The sequence below is a fragment of the Bufo bufo genome, chromosome 5 (genome assembly GCF_905171765.1).
Source record: "Bufo bufo chromosome 5, aBufBuf1.1, whole genome shotgun sequence".
Lineage (NCBI taxonomy): Eukaryota > Metazoa > Chordata > Amphibia > Anura > Bufonidae > Bufo > Bufo bufo.
In genome coordinates, this window is record NC_053393.1 from 496,863,528 (window position 1) to 496,891,262 (window position 27,735).

At 42.7% G+C, this 27,735-nt stretch overlaps 1 protein-coding gene across 11 annotated transcripts in view; it reads right to left on the reverse strand.

Annotated features, from left to right (window-relative positions):
* Positions 1-27,735, reverse strand: part of PARD3 (par-3 family cell polarity regulator) — a 600,009-nt gene that overhangs the window by 207,072 nt on the left and 365,202 nt on the right. For all 11 annotated transcript variants that reach the window (XM_040434287.1, XM_040434289.1, XM_040434286.1 and 8 more), the window contains one exon: positions 8,774-9,001. In XM_040434287.1, coding sequence (XP_040290221.1) covers positions 8,774-9,001 — 228 coding nt within the window. The remainder of the gene's footprint in view (positions 1-8,773; positions 9,002-27,735) is intronic.

Below are 27,735 nucleotides of genomic sequence, written 5' to 3' on the forward strand. Positions count from 1 at the left end.
CCAAAAGACCCGGAAGACCATGGAAAACAACTGTGGTGGATGACCGAAGAATTCTTTCCCTGGTGAAGAAAACACCCTTCACAACAGTTGACCAGATCAAGAACACTCTCCAGGAGGTAGGTTTATGTGTGTCAAAGTCAACAATCAAGAGAAGACTTCACCAAAGTGAATACAGAGCATTCACCACAAGATGTAAACCATTGGTGAGCCTCAAAAACAAGAAGACCAGATTAGAGTTTGCCAAACGACATCTAAAAAAGCCTTCACAGTTCTGGAACAACATCCTATGGACAGATGAGACCAAGATCAACTTGTACCAGAGTGATGGGAAGAGAAGAGTATGGAGAAGGAAAGGATCTGCTCATGATCCTAAGCATACCACCTCATCAGTGAAGCATGGTGGTGGTAGTGTCATGGCGTGGGCATGTATGGCTGCCAATGGAACTGGTTCTCTTGTATTTATTGATGATGTGACTGCTGACAAAAGCAGCCGGATGAATTCTGAAGTGTTTCGGGCAATATTATCTGCTCATATTCAGCCAAATGCTTCAGAACCCATTGGAAGGCGCTTCACAGTGCAGATGGACAATGACCCAAAGCATACTGCAAAAGCAACCAATGAGTTTTTTAAGGGAAAGAAGTGGAATGTTATGCAATGGCCAAGTCAATCACCTGACCTGAATCCGATTGAGCATGCATTTCACTTGCTGAAGACAAAACTGAAGGGAAAATGCCCAAAGAACAAGCAGGAACTGAAGACAGTTGCAGCAGAGGCCTGGCAGAGCATCACCAGGGATGAAACCCAGCGTCTGGTGATGTCTATGCATTCCAGACTTCAGGCTGTAATTGACTGCAAAGGATTTGCAACCAAGTATTAAAAAGTGAAAGTTTTATTTATGATTATTATTCTGTCCCATTACTTTTGGTTCCTTAACAAGTGGGAGGCACAGATGCAAACTGTTGTAATTCCTACACCGTTCACCTGATTTGGATGTAAATATCCTCAAATTAAAGATGACAGTCTGCAGTTAAAGCACATCTTGTTTGTTTCATTTCAAATCCATTCTGGTGGTGTATAGAGCCAAAAATGTTAGAATTGTGTTGATGTCCCAATATTTATGGACCTGACTGTACGTGTCCTGATCAGACAAGGCTATACCACTAAAACACCATGTGCGAAAAAGGAGTTATCATCATCTCACCAGGTGCAAACAGGAGAGAACCAAAAATATATTAGGACCTTGCTAACATACCCCATTCCAATGAACTGTTTGCTTGGGACCTATCTGCATCTGTTAATGGAAGAGATACAGATATCTTATAGTCCAGATGTAAAGTATTCCTCAGCACAGTTTTTATCATTGTCTACCCACCCCCCTCTGAAAAGCTAATAGTGGGTTTAGACAGAGAGAGTAGCAGCTGATTATCGGGAAGGAACCATTCATTCCCGACAACTGCCTGCTCATTCAGTGGAGGTGAAGCAATGCATTTACATGTAGCGATCACCTCCACACTATGAGAATGAGCGATCGCTACTACCACCTCATACAGCTGCATTGTTTCTGGGCTGTTTCGACAGCACGATCTGCTGCCTAGAAACGATAATTTACTTGCCTGCATGAATAATAGTTTCCCCTGAAGAACGTGCGTTTCGCTCATTCATTGGGTGATCAGCTTCATGTGTAGATGGGCAGATTATCAGGTGGAATGTTGGTCCCCGATAACCTGCCTATCGGGCCGTGTAAGGGAGGGATAGGTCTCCTTCCATCTGCTAACAGTGGAGCTTGAGGGACTCCAGGAAATCCACGGCTAAACCAGGCACAATGCCTTGTAGGACTAGCTTTCTAATCCATATGAAAAATGGGGAGTCAAGTGCATTTGGGGTGGGCCCAAGCCACTCTGGGCAAATTAGCTCCGTCTGCTTCCTCTGCCAGTTCCTCCCTCTACTTCTTGATTGACAGGTTCCTACATAGTCATATCACCTGGTCTTGTTACTCAAGAAGGGTAAAAGGCTGGCTGAGGAAGCAGGAGCTGCAAGGGTGTACAGAGTGGCTTAGGTCCGCCTTCAGTGCACTTAACTGCTCATTTGCATATGGATAGCAAAATATTTTTTCCCACCAGAGTGAAGAAACAGATGTTTAAGTGAAAGGTATTTTTACATACAGGCGAGCTAGTGCAACATGGTGTAACAGTGACATTTCTGATGACAGATACTCACAAAGACTGGCCATACACAAAATACGACTTCCCTATATTCATATACCCGCTCAGCTCCGTCAAACATACATGTCTTCTGAAGGGGGAAAAAATCTATAGCATGCCCTAAAATCTGTGCTGCTTTTGTCACATGAATGGAGTTTTGAAAATAAAAAATAAAAAACAACATTCACTCAGATTGTACAGCAGAATCTCCAAAATATCTGCCACATCTGAACACGACCTAAATGCATCTGGGTTACCATACTTTTAGACCAGAAATATAGCAATGTAGGCTAGGTTTAGGTTTCCATATAATTGTATAAGGATTTTTTTTTTTTTGGTAAAAAAAAAAGCTTTGCTGGCACTCACCACTATCAATGTAATGGTTAATAGGGATGCAGACTGGAGTTGTTCTTTGTACCAGGCACATAGGCAGGGTGCTGAATCTCCTGTACCAGTCCTGTATAGAGACATACTGGAAGTTCTCCATGGCACAGAGACTTATTGACAATGCTCCATGGGAAACAAATATGCAAAGAGCTATCTCCCAAGAAAGAGAACCATCTCGTAGCGCCACCTCTTGGAAGTGGCTCCCTATGCATCAAAATCCAACTTTCCAGCAAGCCTTGGGATGACAAGGGAATATAGCCAAGCCAAATATCCAGGTGTTTTGGGGTGCTTGCCCCTCATCCATACTGACCAGCACTCCAAAACACCTCTCTACAGATGGATATCTGGCTTGGCTATATTCTCTTGTCAAATATCATATACATAATACTATAACCTTATTATATATTAATCACAGGCCCATATGTCACACATATGTAAATTAGGAAATATGGCCGACTTGCTAATCAAAATTGTTAACATTATGTCCTATGTAAGTGACAGAGACGAGCGTCAGGACTGCATTAGGTAATTTCAGTGAAGCAAAGAGCAAACTCAGTGCTTTTTGTGACTACAAACCCAAGACAAGGCAATCTGCTCTTATTTGATTAGGTTCAGGCTTCTCCACCTTTCAGATTTGCCAATTTAGGAACCAGCTGGGACTCTAGAGCACAAACAATACCTCTCTGTCCAGGGGAGAGACGACAGTCGAGCATGATGTCATATTCCACATGCCGACATGAATGCGGAGTCTATTATATACAATAAAAGCTGCGAAATAGCATATGATGAAAAAAACTATTCACATGATCAAAACTCAGAGTAGGGAACCTTGTACATGGATATGGAGCCTGTTCAGTAGGTAGAATAGCACATTAGTATGAAGGCTGCACAGCCAAACATTTGCTGTATGTGCAGTGCCCCAGAGGAACACTGCAAAGGTTCAATTTAATGTTACCTAACGGAAATGTATGGGCAAAAAATAGTTAACGCTAGCAGACTTTGTTAGGTTACTTGGGTGATAGACTCCTTGTTTGCCCCCTGGTTAGTGTCAGCTGACAGAATCTACAGGCAAGACGTGTGCGAGATCTCCTGCAAAGTAGTCCCAGAGATAAGCCTCCTCCAGGAAACTCCACTCCTGAAAGTGAAAAGCTGCCAGAGAGTGATTTGAACTGTGCCTTTGCTGCTATATGTACTGCTACACAGATAGACTTTATTTATTGCAACCAACAGGCCTGGATATTGCATGCACCATCCACGGCCCCTGCATCTGCCATTCTGCCTTGCACCATCAAGGGCACCCCAACTACCACCAGGCAGGAGCTCCAGAAGTGCCCCGAGGGAAGATTGCCATCGTAAATGGAAAGTACTACTACAACCATCATAGCCACCTCCAATATCTCATGCTGACGTCCCGTCTGGGTGGCTGCACACGGGCAGAAATATTCTAGATTATTATGGTGTCAGGTAATCAAAAACCTTGTCAGATCATTCCTACACGTCTCAAAGAAGCTGGCAACATGCGAGTATGAGACTGTGGACAACCCAAGCTGGCATCTAAGAATACTGATTTACTAATCCTAAAGATGGCAGAATCTTAGGCCGACAGTCCAGACCTTCACCCGATTGATCCCAGGGGCTCAGGCCGGATTATAAATGCGGTGCAGGGAGAGAGACTTTTCGCCAACTCTACACCAACTATTGGTTGGCTTACTTCGAGACAGTTTTACACCAGAATTCTGTATCTTAGGCCCTGTCCCCTTTCCCACAAAGCTCTACCCGTTTATGCTATGGCCGACCCCTGAAGCATTTGCATTAAAAATAATTGTATAAAGTTAAACCCAAGATGCACCAAACCGCGCCACTTTTTAAGCAGATATTTGTTGCAGACAAATCAGTAAATCTGGGCCACTATGCTCATTTTTACTTGTCTCCATGGGTTAGGTCACCTCAAACCACAACCTTGAACGCTGCAATTCATGCCTGCAAAACGTTACAAGGAGAAGTCCGACACCAAAGAGGACAAGTGAAAGTCAAGGATTGAAATATGACAAATAAATAGGACATATCACAGCCATGTTGTAGGTTAGAACCATTTAGAGATGGAAACTGAAAGACCTAGAGGGTCCTGTCACTGTCCGCGTGTCAGCACATTTCGGCTATTGTCTGAGGGATCTCTTTCTTCTGAGATGACAGCGATACCCTTTAGGCCGGGCTAATTAGGATCACTTTACACAAATGTAACCTCTCAGACAGCGACTGGCTGCCACGGGCTGACATTTGGCCTTTCTACTGCATGAAATCCATGGCTAGATAAAAAGTAATCTAATTTGGGGCCATTCATAAAGAAACTTCCCATTGTGCAATGACCTCGGCCAACAGTAATTTAGTAATTTAAAGAGACATACGGTGGGTGGAAAAGGGCAAGGCACAATTGTGCGAGGTGGCGGCACAATGTATGGAAGAATTACAATTCATCATTTCGGCATCATTAGTGGGAATGCCAACCCTCAGAGCAGGAAAATGCCATTTCCTCACTAGCTCTTGTCGCTCGCAGATTGCGTTTCTTAGAATCCTGTAATTATTCAGAACGAAAAGAAACACACAACATTCCCCGAAAAACTAAAAAATGCACCTAACCATTACTTAATACACAATGAGCAATTTTATCAATCAAGCGGCACAGACCGCAGATCGGCGCGTCTGACAGTTCTGCGAGTAACCACTTTCAACAGAAAAATATCTGTAGATGTTACGTAATAAACATATGTAGCTGTAATATGGCTGAGAAGAAGATAATCCAACAGGCACCGAGGATATACACATTTTATATTAAGAGCGCTGCGAAGTGTAAAGCTGTCTCGCAGACAAAAAAAATGTCATCTGAAGAGAGTCCGCCTGTCACATCCACAGACACCATTCATCCGAATCACTGCTCAGCCTCAATGGATATGCTGAGAAACAGATAGAACACAAAAGCATGTAAACGACTCGTGTCTAAGGGCGCACCAAAGCCTCATGATTTAGCTTTTGGCACGCGCCAATTCATTTTTGCCAGTTTTATTTGCAACAAAACTGAAAAATAAATTAAGGCAAAAAGTTAAAAAATAAATAAAATGAAAGAAGTTGTCTAAAAGTCTGAGTTAGGCTACTTTCACACCTGCGTAAGGTGCGGATCCGTCTGGTATCTGCACAGATCGGCAACTATAATGCAAACAATTGTATCCGTTCAGAACGGGTCCGTTTGCATTATGAAGATCAAAGTCAAAACAGATCCGTCCTGACTTACATTGAAAGTCAATGGGGGACGGATACGTTTTCAATTGCACCATATTGTGTCAGTGAAAACGGACCCGCCCCCTTTGACTTACATTGTAAGTCAGGACGGATCCGTTTGGCTCCGCATCGCCAGGCTGCAAGCAGCGTTTTGGTGTCCGCCTCCAGAGCGGAATGGAGGCTGAACGGAGGCAAACTGATGCATTCTGAACGGATCCTTATCCATTCAGAATGCATTGGGGCTGAACTGATATGTTTTGAAGCGTTTGTGAGAGCCCTAAAACGGATCTCACAAACGGAATTCAAAACGCCAGTGTGAAAGTAGCCTTATACGTAAGCATGAACCAAATCCCTAGGGTTCGGTTGAGGCAGATATGCAGTAGAGATGGCAGTAGGGATCCATTAAACCACCCCCCTGTGGTAAGATAAGCACAATCGATTTTTCTAAAGCTAGATGTGCTGAATTACATGAAAATTCAACTCACATTGGTAACTGTGGGCCATGTTCTTCAAGACTGAAAACACGCCTTCAGATGTATGTGTATCAGGGCAATTACACATTCACTCTCTAGACAGGACATTACAACAACCATATGAGTTTAGGGCTCATTCAGACAGCCGTAGTGTTTTGGCGGTCTGCGAAACAAAGATACCGGCCGCGTGCGTTCTGCATTTTCTGGACCGCACATGGCTGGCCCTATGATAGAAATGAAACTTCTTGTCCACAGCCCCATTGAAATAAATGTTGAGATCCCGAGAATCCCATTTGGAGGGATCTGCATGGGATTATGATTATCCCATAGGTTGTTTAGAGCATTTTGGCGGGAGTTTTCCTGCCAAAATCACTGTCAAGTTGGCTCATTTTAGTTGCCGGGTTGGGGCAGATTACAGGGGATTGGCTAATTGGGATGTCCTATGGTGGGACTGTTGCTGAGGCTGGGAGGTTTATGGTACCCAGCAACAGTTAGGGCATTGGTGGATAGGCTTGGGTTGGTGTTGGAAAACCTGTATATAATGCGGTGGTTGCCAGCATTAGCCAAGCCGAGCAGCCAAGCCGCATCGTTGGTTCAGCTGTCCCTCCCGCCCTTCCCTTTTTTTGTTCTGTCACAGCCACTTTATTAGAAGGAGGGGTAAAGTCGCTCGTCAATAAGTGGCCAGCGTACGAGTTGATTCAGGTATTTAGGCCGAGCTTATGGCTGGTCTAATTCAGTGGTTGTTATTAATCTTAAATTTATATGGTTATCTAATGTTTGAGATGTTCTTTAATAAAGTTGGCCGTGGCCTAATTTTTCCATTTATAATTGTGTCCATGTGTCTTATTTGAAACATTAGTAGGTTTAAATTAAGAATATGGGTTTCAATTTAATCTATAATCCCATGGGTCCGCACCCATTCCGCAAAATTGAGGAATGAATGCAGACCCTTTCATACGGTCGTCTGAATGAGCCCTTACAAAAAGGCTCCATGCCTGTCCTCGGAAGTGCAGAGCTAACTATTTCCGCTTGCACAAAGGGCATTGTACCTGTTTGCCTTAATCAGTGCAAGATATAGAGACCATGGTTTATGGGGGAGAACTTGGGATGTTTTTTTTTTCCTGGATCCAACGCTGACAGCGTGAATGAGGTTTTCTAAATAATACATATTGTGACGCGAAGATATCCCCTGTTCTCTCACAACACCATCAGCACAGAGGAGTCAAACTGCAAACCTCCTACTGAACCCAATATCTAGTGGAGTGAAAACTGGGTGGATCGTGAAGGCGTTCAGCAGGGACTCAGGATATTACCTTGACAGCTCCAACATGTGCATTGAGGAAGGTTTGGGGCATGAAAGATTAGAAATGTCATGAGAGAAGACTATTTTATGAGTTTCTGCCAGTAAATAAACATTAATCAAAAGCATACAGACATACAAATCCTCCTCATCATCTTCATTTTAGAAGGATTTCTTCAAGGCAAGGTACATGTATGTATCAGGAACATGAACAGACACTGCTTTCCAGAACATTGGGCATCTGTGTCTGGATGTAGGCATCTCTAACATGTCAGCATGTGTGTAGGGCGGTGCAGAGACACTTGAAATGACTGAGATGATATATCCGACTCCTGACTGTGCCAAGCACAGGAAAGCCAATGAGCTGTATCTCAGCTGTAAACTGTCCTCATCAGAGGTGACTTAGAAATATGTATGTATCTGTAGAAGTCCCCACAAGAACAGCAGAGGACCACATGTGACTCTGCATCGCCCTAAAATAAAAAACTGGCTTTTGGACAGCGGCCTTCATTGTGTAGCAAATTTTCTGTGTGATTGTGTCGACCAAACAATACCCAAGAGACTGGATGGTCGGAAAAATCAGAAGTGTTCTCGGAGAAGAAGCTTCGACATGGCGCCATAAGAGTCTTGTCTAGAGTAAAATGTTAGCATTTTCAAGGTTTCTAGCGAGGATAGTTTGTGACATGGCCTTAGACCAGGAGCACTCCGTCAGGATTTTCTGTGTCTAATCAATTAAGTGGACTGTTGTATTGAACTTTCCTCATAAAAAACCCGACTAATTCTACTAAAATAAAAAAATGAAAATCAATTGTCTAAATTGGGTACATTGCTACTCTGGGACAGGATTAGAAAATGGAAATAAGCACTAACGAGATCTGCTATGCATCATTTCCAGGATTCTCAAATATCAGGAGAGAGGAGAAGTTTCTGCAACAGACCGGACTCTCTCTACTTTATCTCTGATATACACAAACTGTAATTTGGTCCTCTCGGACATACATAAATGTGACAGCTTTCCATTCACTGACGGCAGGTGGGAGCGTTCATTACAAATAAACTGACTGACCCAATTAAAATTAAAATGATCATGGACTGGTCTATCTTTCCCTCCCAAGAAACTCTGCAGTGCGTAACTTACATGTCTCCATTCCTTCATCATCATCATCGACGGGTGGCTTGTCGTAGGACTTGTCAATAGCGGCTCGGAAGCTCTCATTGCAGCCTCGTCCTCGAATGATCCGTGGGCGTGGGCGATGGAAAGGAATGTCACCATTCAAAGTCACCTCAGCCACAGCTGTCTGCAGGCTTTCTAATGAGCTGGATTTCTTCAGGCCTAATGAAGGCCCCACATCTCTGCTGGGGGAACCTTAGAGGTCAAAAGGAAAAGTTAATTGGAATTAGTATCAGGCAGTGCATCATTTACTATTCAGGTGTTCTGTAAAGAGGTGTCTGTCTCTATGATATACCCTTTCATAATCCTGTGCAACTGTAGTTTGAGGATTACTGAAGCGCAAATCTATTAGTCGGGTAATTTAGAAAGACTTGTCCTCCCATATGTCAAGATTTTTTCAAGTCATAGTCCCATCGTAGCATATCACACAATTAAAAAAATGCAAACAGAACAAAATTAATGTTTGACTGTCCTACTCGGTCAACTTTTAGTTTTATATCGTGGGCGAGGGTAGGTTTTGCGATAGGTGATAACAGAAACGTGGGCCACTAAGGTTTTCAGAAAGCACATGGCTGCCCATAAAGAGGGGGCGTCTGGCTATACCAACCCTACAGGGAAATTTCCCGTTGGTCCGATGCTCAGCGGCTGCTGGAGCCCTCATCAGGGCGTCTGGCCAGGTACATAACGATCTGATGTTCTCATCATTAATTAATGATAGAAGCATCCCATAATTGTGCACCTGGCCAGCCACAGTGACTCTCCTGATTTGAACTGTATGGCGTCCTCTGGACGGTGACCTAGTTCAATAGTACAGTGGGAGTGGCAGTATTTTGTGCTGCACTGTGGTATTTGGTTCTGTTGGGGCAGTATTTTGTGCTGCACTGTGATGTTTGATTCTGTTAGGGCAGTATTTTGTGCTGCACTGTGGTATTTGGTTCTGTTGGGGCAGTATTTTGTGCTGCACTGTGAGGTTTGGTTCTGTTGGGGCAGTATTTTGTGCTGCACCGATATTTGGTTCTGCTGGGGCAGTATTTTGTTCTGCAATTTGGTATTGCTGACTTCTGTTGTCCCTGCCCACTCGTGTTAGCCCTGCCTAATTGTGACGCTCCTGCCTTCTGTCAATTTGGACCCGCCTATAACATAGGGCCACTTTCAGTTTTTTTCCAGGGCCATTTTAAGTTCCCAGTCCACACTTGGACGTCTCCCATTTGGGACCTGTACACATCCACTCATAAAGCACATCTCTAGCTCTGGCAGACTGGAGCCATCCATACACTACATGATCGCCATACCAACTGCTATGTATGGACAAGGAGGGGTTAGAGAAGCCACACTTCTGATTAAAATGGGGCTACTTTTATAAGGCAACCATTTTGACTAAACATTGAGATAATTTTACAATTTTTACTATGGTTTTATACTGAAAGCTGATAACTTTAATATTTTTTTTTAATACAACTACATTTTACCCTTTTTTCAGGACAGACCAAGATCTAAACAAGAGAATGTCTTTGGCATGATGTTAATAGCCAGCAGGGCACTCTTCTGCCTTTTGCCGTCATTTACTGAAAGCACAGACACCACTTATTAATTAGTATTGGCTTGTCAAGTGCAAGTTCAAGATGCTTTGTACAGATAGTACTTAAATGACAACTGCTCACAGAAGATGCCAGGCTCATTACACAAACCTTCATGTCCTTAAATCAATCCATACTTGGACAAGTTTTTGGATTAAAAACAGACGAGAAAAAATTAAATTCGACTGCAGACGCAAGGCACAAGAAATATTATCAGAACACAAAAAAAGTAAGCTGTGGGCATCATCTACTGACGGCAACATGGGAGGTGGGGGGGGGGGGGCTTTCAGATCTTAAGTTTGTATTGTCTGTATTGACTATAAATGTAGCAAAAATAAAACATTCTTCATCAATGTCTGACATTTTAAAATGAAAGGTGGATTTAGACTGGGAGATATTCGGGCAGATTATTGGGAAGGAATGTTCCTGTGAACGTTCATTCCCGACAATCTGTCCGTGTAAAGGTTCCGTCGATGAATGAGCGAAACACTCGTTCATTGGGTGATCCTGTCATTCGTGCAGGCATCTATATTGTTGCTTCTGAGCAGCAAATTGTGGTGTCTAAACAGAGATCTGCTGCCCAGAAACAATGCAGCTGAATGAGGACGAGCGATCACAATAGCTGTGGAGGTGATCGCTGCATGTAAAGGCAGCTCTTCATCTCCACTGAGCGAGACGCTGACTGCCCGTAAGAAACGTTTCCTTCCCAACAATCTGCTGCTGCTGCTTGGTAGGTGTAAAGCACGTCAGACACGAGATAACCCTTGCAAACAGCTCTCTCTCCCGATCCCTCCATGTACATGCACTCTCGGCAGAGCATGCATGTGTCCTGAAAAGGTAGAGAGAAGAGGCTTTACTCCTTGAGAACAAAGGGATCGGGCAGTTGATATAATTCCTGGTATTCATCTGACCCGATATGTGCCATTGGAGTACCCCATACACATAACATGGTCGGTTGGTCTGGTAATTTATCTAAATTGTATGACCAGCTTAAAGAAGAACTGTAAAAGTGACCAACACTGACTCAACAACCGACACAGCGTCTTATGTGCGGACAGAAATTCTGGAGCGTCTATTCTTATGACTCTATAAATTATATCACTCCTTTATTATTCTTGCTAGAAGTAGTGAATGAATTGGGGGGGTGTCCCTGCACAGTCTGACACTGGCAGCACTGATTAGATAGTGAATAGATTAGAATGTGCAGGCCAGGGACATGCTCCCAACTGGTAACACCCTTCTAGACCTTTATTGCAAACTTCTAGCAATTCATTTATAACTTCTAGCAGGAATAATAAAGAAATTGCACAGCATAGAGTAGCTAGAATACCTGCTCCAAAATTTTTATTACATGGGGAATACAAGTAGTTACTAAAACAGGTGTGCCAGGAGAGGCGGCAGCTCCTCTTTATGGATGCTGTACATTATAGCCACAACCTTAGTATTAAGCCCAACCCTTCAGACCCTTGCTGATAAATTAAGGACCCTTTTGATCTATTCAGAATTTATAGTACGGATGTTCCTCAGGGCTCTTGCACACAACCGTATTTTCTTTCTGTGTCAGTTTCGGTTTCTTTTTGCGGACCGTATGTGAAACCATTCATTTCAACGGGTCCGCAAAAAAAAGGAAGCTACTCCGTGTGCCTTCCGTTTCCCAAAAAAATAGAATATACCCTATTATTGTCTGCATAACGGACAAGGATAGTACTGTTCTATTAGGGGCCAGCTGTTCCATTCCGCAAAATACGGAATACACACGGACGTCATCCTTTTTTTTTGCGGATCCATGTTTACATAGTCGTATGCACGAGCCCTCAGGGTGAAATCATTGTACATGAGTAGAAAAAAAATGGTTGTTTTCTTTAAAAAATAAAAAAATGCTTGCTTGGTGACAAACAGCAGCCACTAAGCTCCAAAATGGCTGACAGCGTGCAAGATGCAGTCAAGCCGTAAAAACTAAAATTCGGAAAACACATTTACAAATACATGGAAACCTCACTTTGGGCAGATACATTTTACTGAAGAAAAAGACAAAGTGGGGCAAATTTATCAATGATTTTGTGCTATATTAGTGGAGTAAAAAAAGTCGCAAACTATGACGCGCGACTTATTTGTGACTTTTCAACTCTATTTCCACTTTGCAAAAGCAGTGAGGAAAAGAGGATGGGGCAGGAGGGCATCCAATCACACGTAATATCATTTAAGCCAGAAAATAGTATAAGTTATAGTTCAAATATACAGCAGATCATGGGTGCTGTAAAATTCTGGCGCATGAATTGGCAGAAAATGCGTAGTAAGAGGATTGCGCCTCTTAGGAAATGTGGCACATCTTATGCCAGCAACTTTTTTTTTTTTTTTTAAGACTTGGTAAACCTGCCCCAATTGACTTCGCAGCCTAATCCACTGTGTGTAAGCTGATGATTTTAATGTATCAAGGGAAATTCTTTCAGGCAAATAAATCTCTCGAAATAGCTGTTAAATACCATTTCACTAAATAAATATTTTACAAGTTTAATCATTTCACTAATTCTAATTTCTTCTGCTTTCACCTACACGTTAACAGTTTTCTCGCACACAAAAAGCACCGGCTATAAAATACGACTGGAACTCAAGGCAAGTACCCTGCAGAAAGCAACAGCTGAATCAGAGCATTTAACACTAAGTGGCTACTTATCCAGAGGGCAATTTAAGGTCAGATATAGTCCGATTATATAGACTTGTCAGTAATATTCTGATCCCGATAAAGGTAATAAAGGAAATCTAAGTTGAAATCAGAAATGCAAATACATTCAGTGTGGGAGTATGCAAGCATCATGGATTTGCAAAAACAATGTTTTCTTCCACCTAGCAACATGTCCATGAAGAACAACCTTACAGTCTACAGAGTATCAGTCCAGGTTCCACAAGACGGGGTATAGAGCCCAAATAGAAAGTGATCATGACTATCTTGAAGGAAGTATAAGAGGCAGTTCTCCATCACACCAAGGGAACAATTATGGAGACTACCAAACACAGATCTCTGGAAATGCACAAATATGTACACAAAGTAAATCATGTACCCATGCATATTGACAGAGGCAAAAAACTTAGAGCAAGGGTCCTAAACCCTTCACATGTTGCAAGCAAGCGTTATATGGGTTTGTTTGCTATGACCTACCAGCGATATGGGTTTTTACTTTAGTTTCATGTTTTAATACTATTGGAATTTAGGACAGATTGCAGTATTTGCACCTGCCAATAGCCGAGGAGCCATATGTATGGGATCTAAGAACCCTATGTATGGGACCTAAGAACCATATGTGGGTCCAGAGCCATTATCTGGGGTACACTGCTTTAGAGAACATCACAAATCCCTGAACATATTAAAATGAGGGTGGACAATCCCTCTTGGTGCCTAAGAGATTTCAGAATGCGTTCTTCTCTATGCCTGAAGTTCATCATTGAATTATTTGCTTGGTTGCCCCATTTTCTTTCCAAGTCCTAACCTTTTGACTTCTACTACAAACCACTCATTTCCACTGCCTTCATACGTGTATACTTTTCAACGCAGAGCTGGCTGGACACAGATCTGACACTTTGACCGGCTGTTCACTCAGAGCCATAAGGGCTCATGCACATGACCACATCTCCTGGGCCGACCACAGCTCCTCTGACCCGAACTGACTGTATAATTTATGATACAGTCTGTTCACATGATGACATGCGTTCACTGCAATAGACCTGCAATCAGATAAGTCGAGACTATCATAAATTATTATATTTGGGGCAGGGGAGCCATGGTAGGCCCAGGAGATATGGCCAACACATGGACCATGTTCCCTGTGCATGAGCCCTTATACAAATATACAATTACTATTTTTTTAATGCATAACTTGCACTCCTTTTTCTCAGTGGCACACTAGATAGCCCACTTCTTCATCCTAAGTCTCATTCAGACCCTGATAGCAAGCCTATGTATCAGAGGAAGCACATGGTATTTTAGACACAGCGTGAAAAGACCCAGAGAGGTTAAGGATATGATGAAGAAGACAGCCACCAGCAGTAAGATTTGTGGCTCCCATCAGAGCCTCTATAAACATTTAATGAGAAGTCTGAATACCAAAACCCAAGAAATTCTGGAGAAATTCATATGACCCAAACATCAAAAAAGGACATCAACGTGACCGACTACTCTGACATGTTGAGATCACTGTGTGTGGCCAACTTAACGCTACGAGAGCCTCTAGGTCATCACACGGAAGGTGTCAATGTTTTCCTCTCAATCTTTGCGAAATGCATTAATGGCCTTAATGCTTCCAGCAGGATGAATGATCTGTGGTTTACCACCGAAGTTCACGCCAACCTCTGCACTTAACTCTAAACACTTAGAGATCAGACAGCCCAAATAAACTAGAGAGAAAAATAATTAAAGGTCTATTACGTTGTCCGCCCGAGGACATGTTTACTTTACATTGCTTATCAATCCAACAGCTTTCAACCCGAATCTCCACAACTAGGTTTTCACAAGTGGCTTGAATCTAAACAGAGATGGAGAAAAATACTATGATTTATTAACATAATTTTGACACCTACTTTCCTCCCTGCAGTTGTATATTTCTTCTCCATCTCTTTCAGTGGAATGTGTTAACCTCTAACCCTTTCAAGTCGAAGCAAGAAATACAATTATTTTATAACTCTGAGAAAGAGCCTTCCATTATGAGACGTCTTCCCCCTTAATCCAACTAAATCTATTCAATAAGATATTTATCTTTTTTACAAACAGGTAGTTCTGTGGTTAAAGACTTGACCTTTCCCCCAGAACATCATAACGCACGACCCGCTGGACAGAGGATGCTTTTATAAAACCACTTATTTTACAAGTCAGGCCAAATCTAATCTGCACAAGTAAAAGAAAGAACTGCACAACGCTGATCACTAACCGTCCGTTTAACTGCTAGAGCCGGATTGCTTTTAGTATTGCTTTAACCTGGGGGGGGGGGTTAATGTGTATATATATGTGTATATATATATATATATATATATATATATTCCCCAGACCTGAATCCAATTGAGCACATCTGGGACATCATGTCTCGCTCTATCCACCAACACAGACAGTCCACAGACTGTTGCACCACAGACTGTTCAGGAGTTGGCAGATGCTTTAGTCCAGGTCTGGGATGAGATCCCTCAGGAGACCGTCCGCCACCTCATCAGGAGCATGCACAGGCGTTGTAGGGAGGTCATACAGGCCACACACACTACTGAGCCTCATTATGACTTGTTTTAAACACATTACATCAAAGTTGGATCAGCCTGTAGTGTGTTTTTCCACTTTAATTTTGAGTGTGACTCCAAATCCAGACCTCCATGGGTTAAAAAAATTGATTTCCATTTTTTTATTTTTGGGTGATTTTGTTGTCAGCACATTCAACTATGTAAAGAACAAAGTATTTCAGAAGAATATTTAATTAATTCAGATCTAGGATGTGTTATTTTTGTGTTCCCTTTATTTTTTTGAGCAGTGTATATATATATATATATAACTGTGTATGTTAATTCCCCGTTGTTCCAGTGTCCCTACTCCGATGCTCTCCTACAGTCTCTGTTCTCTAGTGATGACATTACAGCAAAAACACATGACTGCTGCAGCCAATCACTGACATCATCTAGATGACATCATCACTGCAGCCTAGTAAACAGAGACCGAAAGGGAACCCCGGAACTGAAAGAACAGGGTTTAACAAGTACAGAATTTCATTATTTCATACAATTTGTCATTTTTTATTTTATTTTTTTTTAAATGGAAAACGCCTTTAAGTATGATTTACATGTGGGATATGTCAAGACATGGCAGAAATGCTCCGGATTTCCCACAACTTTCCAGGCAGAAAATCCACAGCATTTTGCAGCAGCAGCAGCAAAGCAGATAGGATTAGATAGATATAGACCTGCAGAAAAATTTTTATACAACAAAATGTTACTTTATGCAGCACATTTCACCCTCTGCAATTCAAAGGGTGAAATCTTCTGTAAATCTGCATCAAAATCCACATGTAGGGCTACTTTCACATTAGCGGCATAGCTTTCCAGAAGGTTGCTCTGGCAGAGAACAGCCTGCTGTAGTTCTCCGAATTCGGCATCGCCGAATGTCACTGGAATTCCCTCTGGCCCTACTGACTATAATGGGGTCCGGCAGAGATCTCGGTGGTACCCGGCGAAAATGCCAACGATTTTTGTCTGGCCGATTCCTGGCATTCTATGCTAGAACAGCCTGCCAGACCGCTCTGCCGCAAAGGTGGAAGTAGCCCAAGTCAAGCAGATTTTTTCCCAGATCGACTGCAAAATCTACAGTAGATTTTCCACTGCATTTTATGCCCCATTAAGGGAGCATTTCTGTACAACATAAACCAGAAACAACTGTGTTCTCCAAATGATGTCAAGGATATTTCAAAAGGATAAGAACTAGGAAATTATTTCTAAGGCAGAATGTGATAAACATCTTCTAATGTATTTTGGGTCTCATCCACATGGCTGTAATAAGGGCTTCGAGTTGTATGAGCACAGACTTCTATAGAGCCCTACTGTACCCTCTCCTACATACACCTTATTTCACAATGAGGTATAGAGTTTTTTTTTTTTTTTTTTTTTTTTCTAACAATACATAATTGCACTGTGTGAATAGATCCTTACAGGAGAAGGTCTAGGTCAAATCTTTGGTAAACACGTATGGAAAACTTACCAAGTATAAAAAGACACTAAATGTATTAGCGAACAACTCCTATTAATAATTTTGCCCAAAAAAGGAGCCAAGAAATACACCCGGAGGATCACGGCTTAAAACCAGAAATATTGGGTAACTACTGTACCATACAGACCTGCTCAATGTATTACATCAGTGTTGACGACTCCCGGTCACATCCCGGCTTCACTCCTCCATGTAGTTTTCTATCGGTACAATTATTTATAACCTCAGTCTGTCATTACATGGCAGCGTCTCCTCATCTGTCAGTCTGGGCTTCTACTATTCAATGACTAGGTCCACACATTAAGGTTCTGACCCCAATCAGACCAATGTCCTAATAATTCATGTTCGGGACAATTATCGGCATCCAGCCTTTATACAGAGAGATGTTTTGCTATGATGGGAACTGTTTTATAGGAACAACTTTGTCAAAAAAGCTAAATAAATGGCTGCTGCTGCCCAATATGTGAATCTGCGTGTGCTCAAGACCTACATGCTACGTTGGTGATCTGCTGGATTTAAGCTGCTGACCATTTTTCTGTTATGGATCCTTTTCACTATTTAATACAAAGATCAATAAGATGAGCAGATCTCCCTTTACTGGATTTTTACTAAATATTGTAAAGAACAATGAGTAAAATAAAATTGTGGCGAGAATACTCCCTGCAATGAAAACCCAAGTTATTATACTGCCCTAATCTGGGGTTGAAGGAATAAGTCCCTTGTTCAAGACCTCCATAAAGTCATCAGAGTGCAACCTGGTTACAAAAAGCAACTCTCATTGTAGCGAACTGGCAAAAATACCAATGGGCCAGGGGAGGACATACCGAAAGTGCTACCTGTGCAGCTGAACATGGGCCCGGTGAAATAAAATTCATGTGCTCAACCATAAGGGGATGCCTTATGTTAAGAATGATGATTCACGACTGTTCTTGCACTCAGCAGTTCACGTCCACCCCTGTAATGCATAACCCCAGGGGCAAATTGGAAACTTAAAAATGGCCCTGAAAAAAATATATATAAAAGTTGCCCCATTTTGTAGTCAGGTCCAAACTGACGTCAGCAGGGCCAGCAATACCATGGTGCGGCACATTATACCACCCTAGCACATACCACAGTACATCACAAAATACTGCCCCAGCAGCACTAAATACCTCCCCAAAAATTGTTCCTCTGTGGAAGCCATGCTCTGTCCTACTCCAGTTGCCTCAAGAAGGCTATACAGTTGAAATCAGTTTGGGAGAGTCAGTTACTTAACATGGCTGGCGCTGTAAGGAGAGCTCAGGTGGCCTCTTGTGTATGGGCCCTGACAGATCTATGGCCAATCCGCCTCTGCATAACCTCTTTCGGACCAGGACAATTATGGCAAACATTTTTTAAATAATTTTTATCTCGTTGCCTTCAGAAGCAATACTTTTAAAGCTTTTTCTTGACACAGAAGGGCTGTAGTTTTCGGCAATAACAGGTGAGTGTCACAACTGGCACCCAATGTGCAAGCAGCTGCTTATCCTGCTCCATACAGTCCTTGAATACCTCCGACAAACAGTTACCGTACTTTACAGTGTGCAGAGGGGCTAATGTCCAGAGTCCGAACAGACTAAGGCTACTTTCACACTTGCGTTAGGAGCGGACCCGTCTGGTGTCTGTACAGACGGATCCGCTCCTATAATGCAAACGTTTGCATCCGTTCAGAACGGATCCGTCTGCATAACTGTTTATTTCAGATCTGATTTTTCACTTCGTGAAAACTCAGATCCGACAGTATATTCTAACACAGAAGCGTTCCCATGGTGATGGGGACGCTTCAAGTTAGAATATACTAAAAGAACTGTGTACATGACTGCCCCCTGCTGCCTGGCAGCACCCGATCTCTTACAGGGGGCTGTGATCCGCACAATTATTGTGCGAATCATAGCCCCCCTGTAAGAGATCAGGTGCTGCCAGGCAGGAGGGGGCAGACCCCCCTCCCTCCCCTGTATTAAATGTGACCAGTGCGGCCCCCCTCCCTCCCCAGTATTAAATGTGACCAGTGGGCCCCCCTCCCTCTATATTCATTGGTGGCTAGTGCGGCCCCCCCCCCTCCCTCTCCAGTATTAAATGTGACCAGTGCGGCCCCCCTCCATCTATATTCATTGGTGGCCAGTGCGGATTCCCAGTATTAAATGTGACCAGTGCGGCCTCCTCTCTTCCCCCCCCCTAATTAAAATCACCCCCCCCATCATTGGTGGCAGCGGAGAGTTCCGATCGGAGTCCCAGTTTAATAGCTGGGGCTCCGATCGGTTACCATGGCAGCCAAGACACTATTGCAGTCTTGGCTGCCATGGTTACTTAGCAATAAATAGAAGCATTATACTTACCTGCGAGCTGCGATGTCTGTGACCGGCCGGGAGCTCCTCCTACTGGTAAGTGACAGGTCTGTGCTATAGGCAATGCGCCGCACAGATCTTTCTCTTACCAGTAGGAGGAGCTCCCGGCCGGTCACAGACATCGCAGCTCGCAGGTAAGTATAATGCTTCTATTTATTGCTAAGTAACCATGGCAGCCAAGACTGCAATAGCGTCTTGGCTGCCATGGTAACCGATCGGAGCCCCAGCGATTTAAACTGGGACTTCGATCGGTACTCTCCGCTGCCACCAATGATGGAGGGGGGGGGGGGGGGAGGTGAGGCCGCACTGGTCACATTTAATACTGGGAATCCGCACTGGCCACCAATGAATATAGAGGGAGGGGGGCCGCACTGGTCACATTTAATACTGGGGAGGGAGGGAGGGAGGGAGGGGGGGCCGCACTGGCCACCAATGAATATAGAGGTAGGGGGGCCACACTGGTCACATTTAATACTGGGGAGGGAGGGGGGCCGCACTGGTCACCAATGAGATAAATACAGGAGGGAGGGAGGGGGGGGGTCTGAGGGGTTAATTGTGCGGATCACAGCCCCCTGTAAGAGATCGGGTGCTGCCAGGCAGCAGGGGGCAGTCATGTATACAGTTCTCAGTATATTCTAACTTGAAGCGTCCCCATCACCATGGGAACGCCTCTGTGTTAGAATATACTGTCGGATCTGAGTTTCACGATGTAACTCAAATCCGATGGTATATTCTAACATAGAGGCGTTCCCATGGTGATGGGGACGCTTCAAGTTAAAATATACCTTCGGATTGGCGAAAACTCAGATCTGATGGTATAATAATAGGGACTCCCGACTTTACATTGAAAGTCAATGGGGGACGGATCCGTTTGAAATTGCACCATATTGTGTCAACGTCAAACGGATCCGTCCCCATTGACTTGCATTGTAAGTCTGGACGGATCCGTTTGGCTCCGTACGGCCAGGCGGACATGAAAACGCTGCAAGCTGCGTTCGGGTGTCCGCCTGCTGAGCGGAGCGGAGGCCAAACTGATACATTCTGAGCGGATCCGCATCCACTCAGAATGCATTGGGGCAGTACGGATCCGTTCGGGGCAGCTTGTGAGAGCCTTCAAACGGAACTCACAAGCGGAACCCCGAACACAATTGTGAAAGTAGCCTAATACAATACGTCTTGCAAAGTTTCCTGAAGATTACAGGTATTTCTAACAAAATGAGTGTCCAAAGCAGAAAACCCTTTTAAAAAGAATCGATTTTATCATTACATCTTTTTATTTTACAAATTCTTAATATATCTGTATAGTAGTCTGGTCCTGTTTTTCTGCAAGACAAGAACCCTCAGCACTGCCATCTTTAAGCTATAAAACATTGGCTGCCTGCAGCCACCTCTAGAGGGAGCTTCAGAGCTTACTGCATACTGTGCCATTATTGAGCTTAAAGGGAACCTGTTACCGGGATTCTGTGTATAGAGCTGAGGACATGGGTTGCTAGATGGCCGCTAGCACATCCACAATACCCAGTCCCCATAGCTCTGTGTGCTTTTATTGTGTAAAAAAAACGGATTGATACATATGCAAATTAACCTGAGATAAGACCTGTACTTACTCATCTCAGGGACAGGACTCATCTCAGGTTAATTTGCATATGTATCAAATTTTTTTTTTTTTACACAATAAAAGCACACAGAGCTATGGGGACTGGGTATTGCAGATGTGCTAGCGGCCATCTAGCAACCCATGTTCTCAGCTCTATACACAAAATCCCAGTGACAGGTTCTCTTTAAGCTCAATAATGGCACAGTATGCAGTAAGCTCTGAAGCTCCCTCTAGAGGTGGCTGCAGGCAGCCAATGTTTTATAGCTTAAAGATGTCAGTGCTGAGGGTTCTTGTCTTGCAGGTGTTTTCTAGGACTTTCCTATCCTTAGGAGAGGTCACTAATATCAGATTGATGGGGGTCTGACTCCTGGCACCCCCATAAATTAGCTGCTATCTGGAGCTGCTGTGCACTCAATAAAGACACCCAAACCTCGCAGCTCCATAAATCATGTTGTGGCCATGTCTGGTCAATGAAGGACTGTTTACATTAATTTTACATTCACAGATCCTGGAATCCATTGTATTATACATTTTTAATATTCAAAAATGCATTATTCCTGGAATTTCTGGTTTGGATTTCAGACAGTAAAAAGAGAAAATAATTCAGAACTTGAAGCTGTAAAACGGCAGCAGAGCAGCAAGTGCAAATGGAGTGTATCCAATACAAAAACGATGTTCCCACATAACAGCGGTTTCAGCCTAATTAAAATAGCATTCCAAAGGTCAAAAGCCAACTTGGATTAATAAATCACAGAAACTCATAATTGCACAAGGCACATTATTTTAATTGCTCTGGAAAAAAAACATTATTACTCAGAAGTCATTTTTCTTCAGCTGATCATTGAAAAAAAGAAATGAAAGCTGTTAAACTACATAATTTATCGACTAATGGCATTGCATAATTCTTCCCGTTAAGGAGAACCCGAGGTGCAAGTTCAGGGTCAGGCAAATATCTTAGGAAGGAATGTAGATCAGACACATAACAGAAAAAATAAGCAGAATTTTATCTACAATTGTTAATCCAGATTACCTTAAATCCGTGAGTCATTAGATTTTATTTTTTAACAAAAACAGCCATAAATATTAAATGGGAAAAATGTTAGCGCGCCTTATAAATTGAATAATAATGAGCGCTTCCACTATGGAAGCACTCAAGAGTACAGTAGGACCGGGAGCGGTGAGTGTAGCGCTATTAGTGCTGGTGTTACTCACAGCTCCCTGGTCTTTTCCAGGCACCATGCTGTATCCTGGCTTACAGCATCAGGATACAGCTAAGTGCAAGTGCGCAATATAACCTGGTGCTGTGCGATGTCATGTCACAGCACAGCAGGACAAGCGGGCTGGATATCCCGAGTGCCAGCATTGTCCAGACCAGTAGAGGCAAGTTCTTTTATTTAATTTTTAGTGATCTGAGGTCTAATGAAGATTAGGGGTCTGATCTGAGGTCTGATGAAGATTGGGGGTCTGATCTGAGGTCTGATGAAGATTGGGGGTCTGATCTGAGGTCTGATGAAAATTGGGGGTCTGATCTGAGGTCTGATGAAGATTGGGGGTCTGATCTGAGGTCTGATGAAGATTGGGGGTCTGATCTGAGGTCTGATGAAGATTGGGGGTCTGATCTGAGGTCTGATGAAGATTGGGGGTCTGATCTGAGGTCTGATGAAGATTGGGGGTCTGATCTGAGGTCTGATGAAGATTGGGGGTCTGATCTGAGGTCTGATGAAGATTGGGGGTCTGATCTGAGGTCTGATGAAGATTGGTTTTTTTTCTTATTTTCCAGCTCTAAAACGTAGTCTTGTTTTATAGGGCGAAAAATATGGTATATCAGCTGAACCAAATATGTTGGTGGAGATCAGGAGTGAGCTGTTGGATTTCAACATGCCCAGTCTTTTTGTTCTCAAGGACAAGCCACTGCCACAGGTATCCAGCTGAGACTCTTCCCATTCAGAACATTTACATGCTTAGCCAAGCCGGCCTGTGCATGTGAGGGTTCAGGGGAGATGGCTGTTGGTCACATGAGTTTTAATCTAAAGGTGAAGTGAGTGGAACTTGAAGGAAACAAAAGTCCATCATCTCTAATCTTCAAAACAGTAACTCCTTAAAGAGGTATTCAATTTTTTTTTTTTTTTTACAGTTCAGCTTCCATTCAAGAGAAAGAAAGCTGAGCTGGAGTATGCCATCAAGGCCACTACACAATGGATGAAGCCTTCTGATTCCGGCTCCATTCACAGTTTAGTTTCAAGCACTGGTGGCTGCTTAATCCATTCAAGACCAGGCCTTTTTTCATTTTTAAATTTTTCCAAAAGCCATAACTTTTTTATTTTTCCGTTCACATGGCTATATGAGGGCATATTTTTTGCGGAACAAGATGCTTTTTATAATGTCACCATTTAATTTACCATATGTTGTATTAAAAAAAAAGGGGAAAAAAGTATTTGTGGCAAAATTTAAAAAAATAAATAAAATGAATTCCACCAAGGTTTTTGAGGTTTTGACATCACAGCGTTCACTATGCACTAAAAATGATCTGGCGTTCTGATTCTGTGGCTCAATAATAATGCGGCGATACCAAACTTGAAATTTTTTTTTTGTTTTACTACTTAAAAAAAATAAATAAAACCTTTAGAAAAATCAAAATTTTCTTTGCATCACTATATTCTGACATATACACACACATATATATATATATATATATATATATATACACAGGGAGTGCAGAATTATTAGGCAAGTTGTATTTTTGAGGATTAATTTTATTATTGAACAACCACCATGTTCTCAATGAACCCAAAAAACTCATTAATATCAAAGCTGAATATTTTTGGAAGTAGTTTTTAGTTTTAGCTATTTTAGGGGGATATCTGTGTGTGCAGGTGACTATTACTGTGCATAATTATTAGGCAACTTAACAAAAAAACAAATATATACTCATTTCAATTATTTATTTTTACCAGTGAAACCAATATAACATCTCAACATTCACAAATATACATTTCTGACATTCAAAAACAAAACAAAAACAAATCAGTGACCAATATAGCCACATTTCTTTGCAAGGACACTCAAAAGCCTGCCATTCATGGATTCTGTCAGTGTTTTGATCTGTTCACCATCAACATTGCGTGCAGCAGCAACCACAGCCTCCCAGACACTGTTCAGAGAGGTGTACTGTTTTTCCTCTTTGTAAATCTCACATTTGATGATGGACCACAGGTTCTCAATGGGGTTCAGATCAGGTGAACAAGGAGGCCATGTCATTAGATTTTCTTCTTTTATACCCTCTCTTGCCAGCCACGCTGTGGAGTACTTGGACGCGTGTGATGGAGCATTGTCCTGCATGAAAATCATGTTTTTCTTGAAGGATGCAGACTTCTTCCTGTACCACTGCTTGAAGAAGGTGTCTTCCAGAAACTGGCAGTAGGACTGGGAGTTGAGCTTGACTCCATCCTCAACCCGAAAAGGCCCCACAAGCTCATCTTTGATGATACCAGCCCAAACCAGTACTCCACCTCCACCTTGCTGGCGTTTGAGTCAGACTGGAGCTCTCTGCCCTTTACCAATCCAGCCACGGGCCCATCCATCTGGCCCATCAAGACTCACTCTCATTTCATCAGTCCATAAAACCTTAGAAAAATCAGTCTTGAGATATTTCTTGGCCCAGTCTTGACGTTTCAGCTTGTGTGTCTTGTTCAGTGGTGGTCGTCTTTCAGCCTTTCTTACCTTGGCCATGTTTCTGAGTATTGCACACCTTGTGCTTTTGGGCACTCCAGTGATGTTGCAGCTCTGAAATATGGCCAAACTGGTGGCAAGTGGCATCTTGGCAGCTGCACGCTTGACTTTTCTCAGTTCATGGGCAGTTATTTTGCGCCTTGGTTTTTCCACACGCTTTTTGCGACCCTGTTGACTATTTTGAATGAAACGCTTGATTGTTCGATGATCACGCTTCAGAAGCTTTGCAATTTTAAGAGTGCTGCATCCCTCTGCAAGATATCTCACTATTTTTGACTTTTCTGAGCCTGTCAAGTCCTTCTTTTGACCCATTTTGCCAAAGGAAAGGAAGTTGCCTAATAATTATGCACACCTAATATAGGGTGTTGATGTCATTAGACCACACCCCTTCTCATTACAGAGATGCACATCACCTAATATGCTTAATTGGTAGTAGGCTTTCGAGCCTATACAGCTTGGAGTAAGACAACATGCATAAAGAGGATGATGTTGCCAAAATACTAATTTGCCTAATAATTCTGCACGCAGTGTATAGAAGAAAAATTGCGGCACTGACTGCAATAAGAAAAATTGGGTGAACGTTCCAGGGGAATCGACCTCTTACCCCAATCAATGAATCCAGAAAATGCGTCCATTTTCTATATATATATATATATATATATATATATATATATATATATATATATATATATAAATAAATAAAGCCATAACCTTTTTATATTGCGGTCTACAGAGCTTAATAAGCGCTTTGTTTTTTGCATAACGAACTGTCGTTTTCATTGATGCCATTTTTGCAGCATATACAACATTTTGATCACCATTATTAAAAAAAATTTGGGGGGGACAAAATGACCAAAAACATGGCATATCGCATGTTTTTTTTTTTTTCTGTTACTGCGTTCACCGCACAAGAATTTTTTTTACATATTTTAATAGTTCAGACATTTTCGGGCGCGACGATGCCAAATATGTAAATTTTTTATTTTATTGTTTATGCATTTTTATATGTAAAATTGGGAAAGGGTGGTGATTCAAACTTTTAATATATTGGTGTTTTTGACCTTTTTCTTTTAACCTTATTTAACTTTTTTTTTTCAACAATTAGCCCCCATATGGGCTTCGTACATGGGATCTTTTGATCCCCTCTCCTATTCAGCATAATAGAGATTTTTACACACTCCATTCTGTGCTATGCCTTGTGCATAGCTCAGTATGGAGAAAGCTATGGCAGTCCTGGATCTCTCCAGCAGCGTCCAGGCTGCCATGGCAACAGATCGGAGCACTGCGATTTCACTGCGGGGGCTCCGATCGGAAGATGGAGTCGCATCCCTTCACAGGTGCCGCGATCAGCCTTGATTGCGGCACTTGAGGGGTTAAATGGCAGGGGCGGAGCGATCGCAGTTTCCTGTCAGTGTGGCCGGTTGCTGGCTGTATCATACAGCCGGCATATCGCGCGTATAGAGCGGGCTCACTGCAGAGGGTGTCAGGTGTCGGATCCCCACTATCTGATACTGGTGGCCAATCTAAAGGACAGTTCATCAATATAAAAATCTGGAATGCCCCTTTAGGGTGGTCATATTCCTGCAATTGCTAAAATCTCATTTGCATGCCAGCTATTCCACCCAAGTTCCCCACTCAAAGGCCTCATGCACACGACCGTTGTTTTATTCCGTGTCCTTTGTTCCGTTTTTCGTGATTTTCTGCGGACCCATTGACTTTCAAAAAACTCGGCTAATGCACAGTTTGCCATCCGCGTCCGTGATCCGTAGTTCCAGTCCGTCCAAAAAATATAACCTGTCTTATTTTTTTAACGGAAAACGGTTCGCGGACCCATTCAAGTCAATGGGAAAAAACGCGGAGGCACACAAGATTGTCATCCGCGCGGCCGTTTTTTTTCCTATCATTTGCATGGCAAACTTGACTTAGATATTTTTTTTTTACTTTCCCTCATGTCTGGTGATCCTCCAAAAATAAAGTTAGACACACGGAAACAAAAACGGAAACGGATCACAGAACAACGGAACCCCATTTTGCGGAACGGAACACAACAACGGTCGTGTGCATGAGCTGAGCATCCATGTGTTTTTTTCAGTGGGCAGAGGGGAATAAGACACCTCTGGCATTTACTTATCTTCAAAGGATCGTACATTTTGTGCCCGAATCTAATATCCCCCCACATCTGTTGGAGACGAAACATCCCCATACACATCGTTAGCTTGTCCTGGCAAAATCCGCAGGTTCAGATCACTTATGTGTAAAGGGGCTTTAAGTTTAAGGCCTCATGCACACATAACCTACTGTACGGAGGCACACTAACGCTTGCGGTATCAAAATCCAGGGAGGTAGGCAACCCATACAGTGACATTTTCTGAGGGTGTTTTCTTCTAGAAGCAATAGGCGCATAAAATAGTGTGTAACAGAGCATATGGACATATAGCGGGGGACAATATTACCGCTCTGAAGTGGTAAGGTGCCATATTATACAATAGAGATGCATAAATACGGCACCACAAAAAATACAAGCATTTTTTTTTTTTTGCTGAATTTTTATAGCAATTTTTAATTTGCTAAACATGACGACAATTGTGGAGAAACCTCCTCAGACGCTGCATTATTTACACAGATTTTTTCGCAACGCATTCGTGCATCACGTAACTACTCTAACATCGAGCTATTTGGTGATTAACCACAGGGCAAACCACTTATTGCAACCTGCAAAAAGTGGTTTCTGTCTTGCAAGTCCTCATCAGTGCAAAATACAATCGTTGTGCGGATGCAGCCTCAAGGGGAGTGAATTTTAGGCAGTAGGTACAAGAGAAATGGTTAAAAGCCCCGTTTTATACTGGAACGTGGACATAAAAATAGGGCCGTGCATGGACTTCTAGTCGCTGATGAAATCGACTACGCTTACACAGGTCAGATCTTCACAGCGCGTG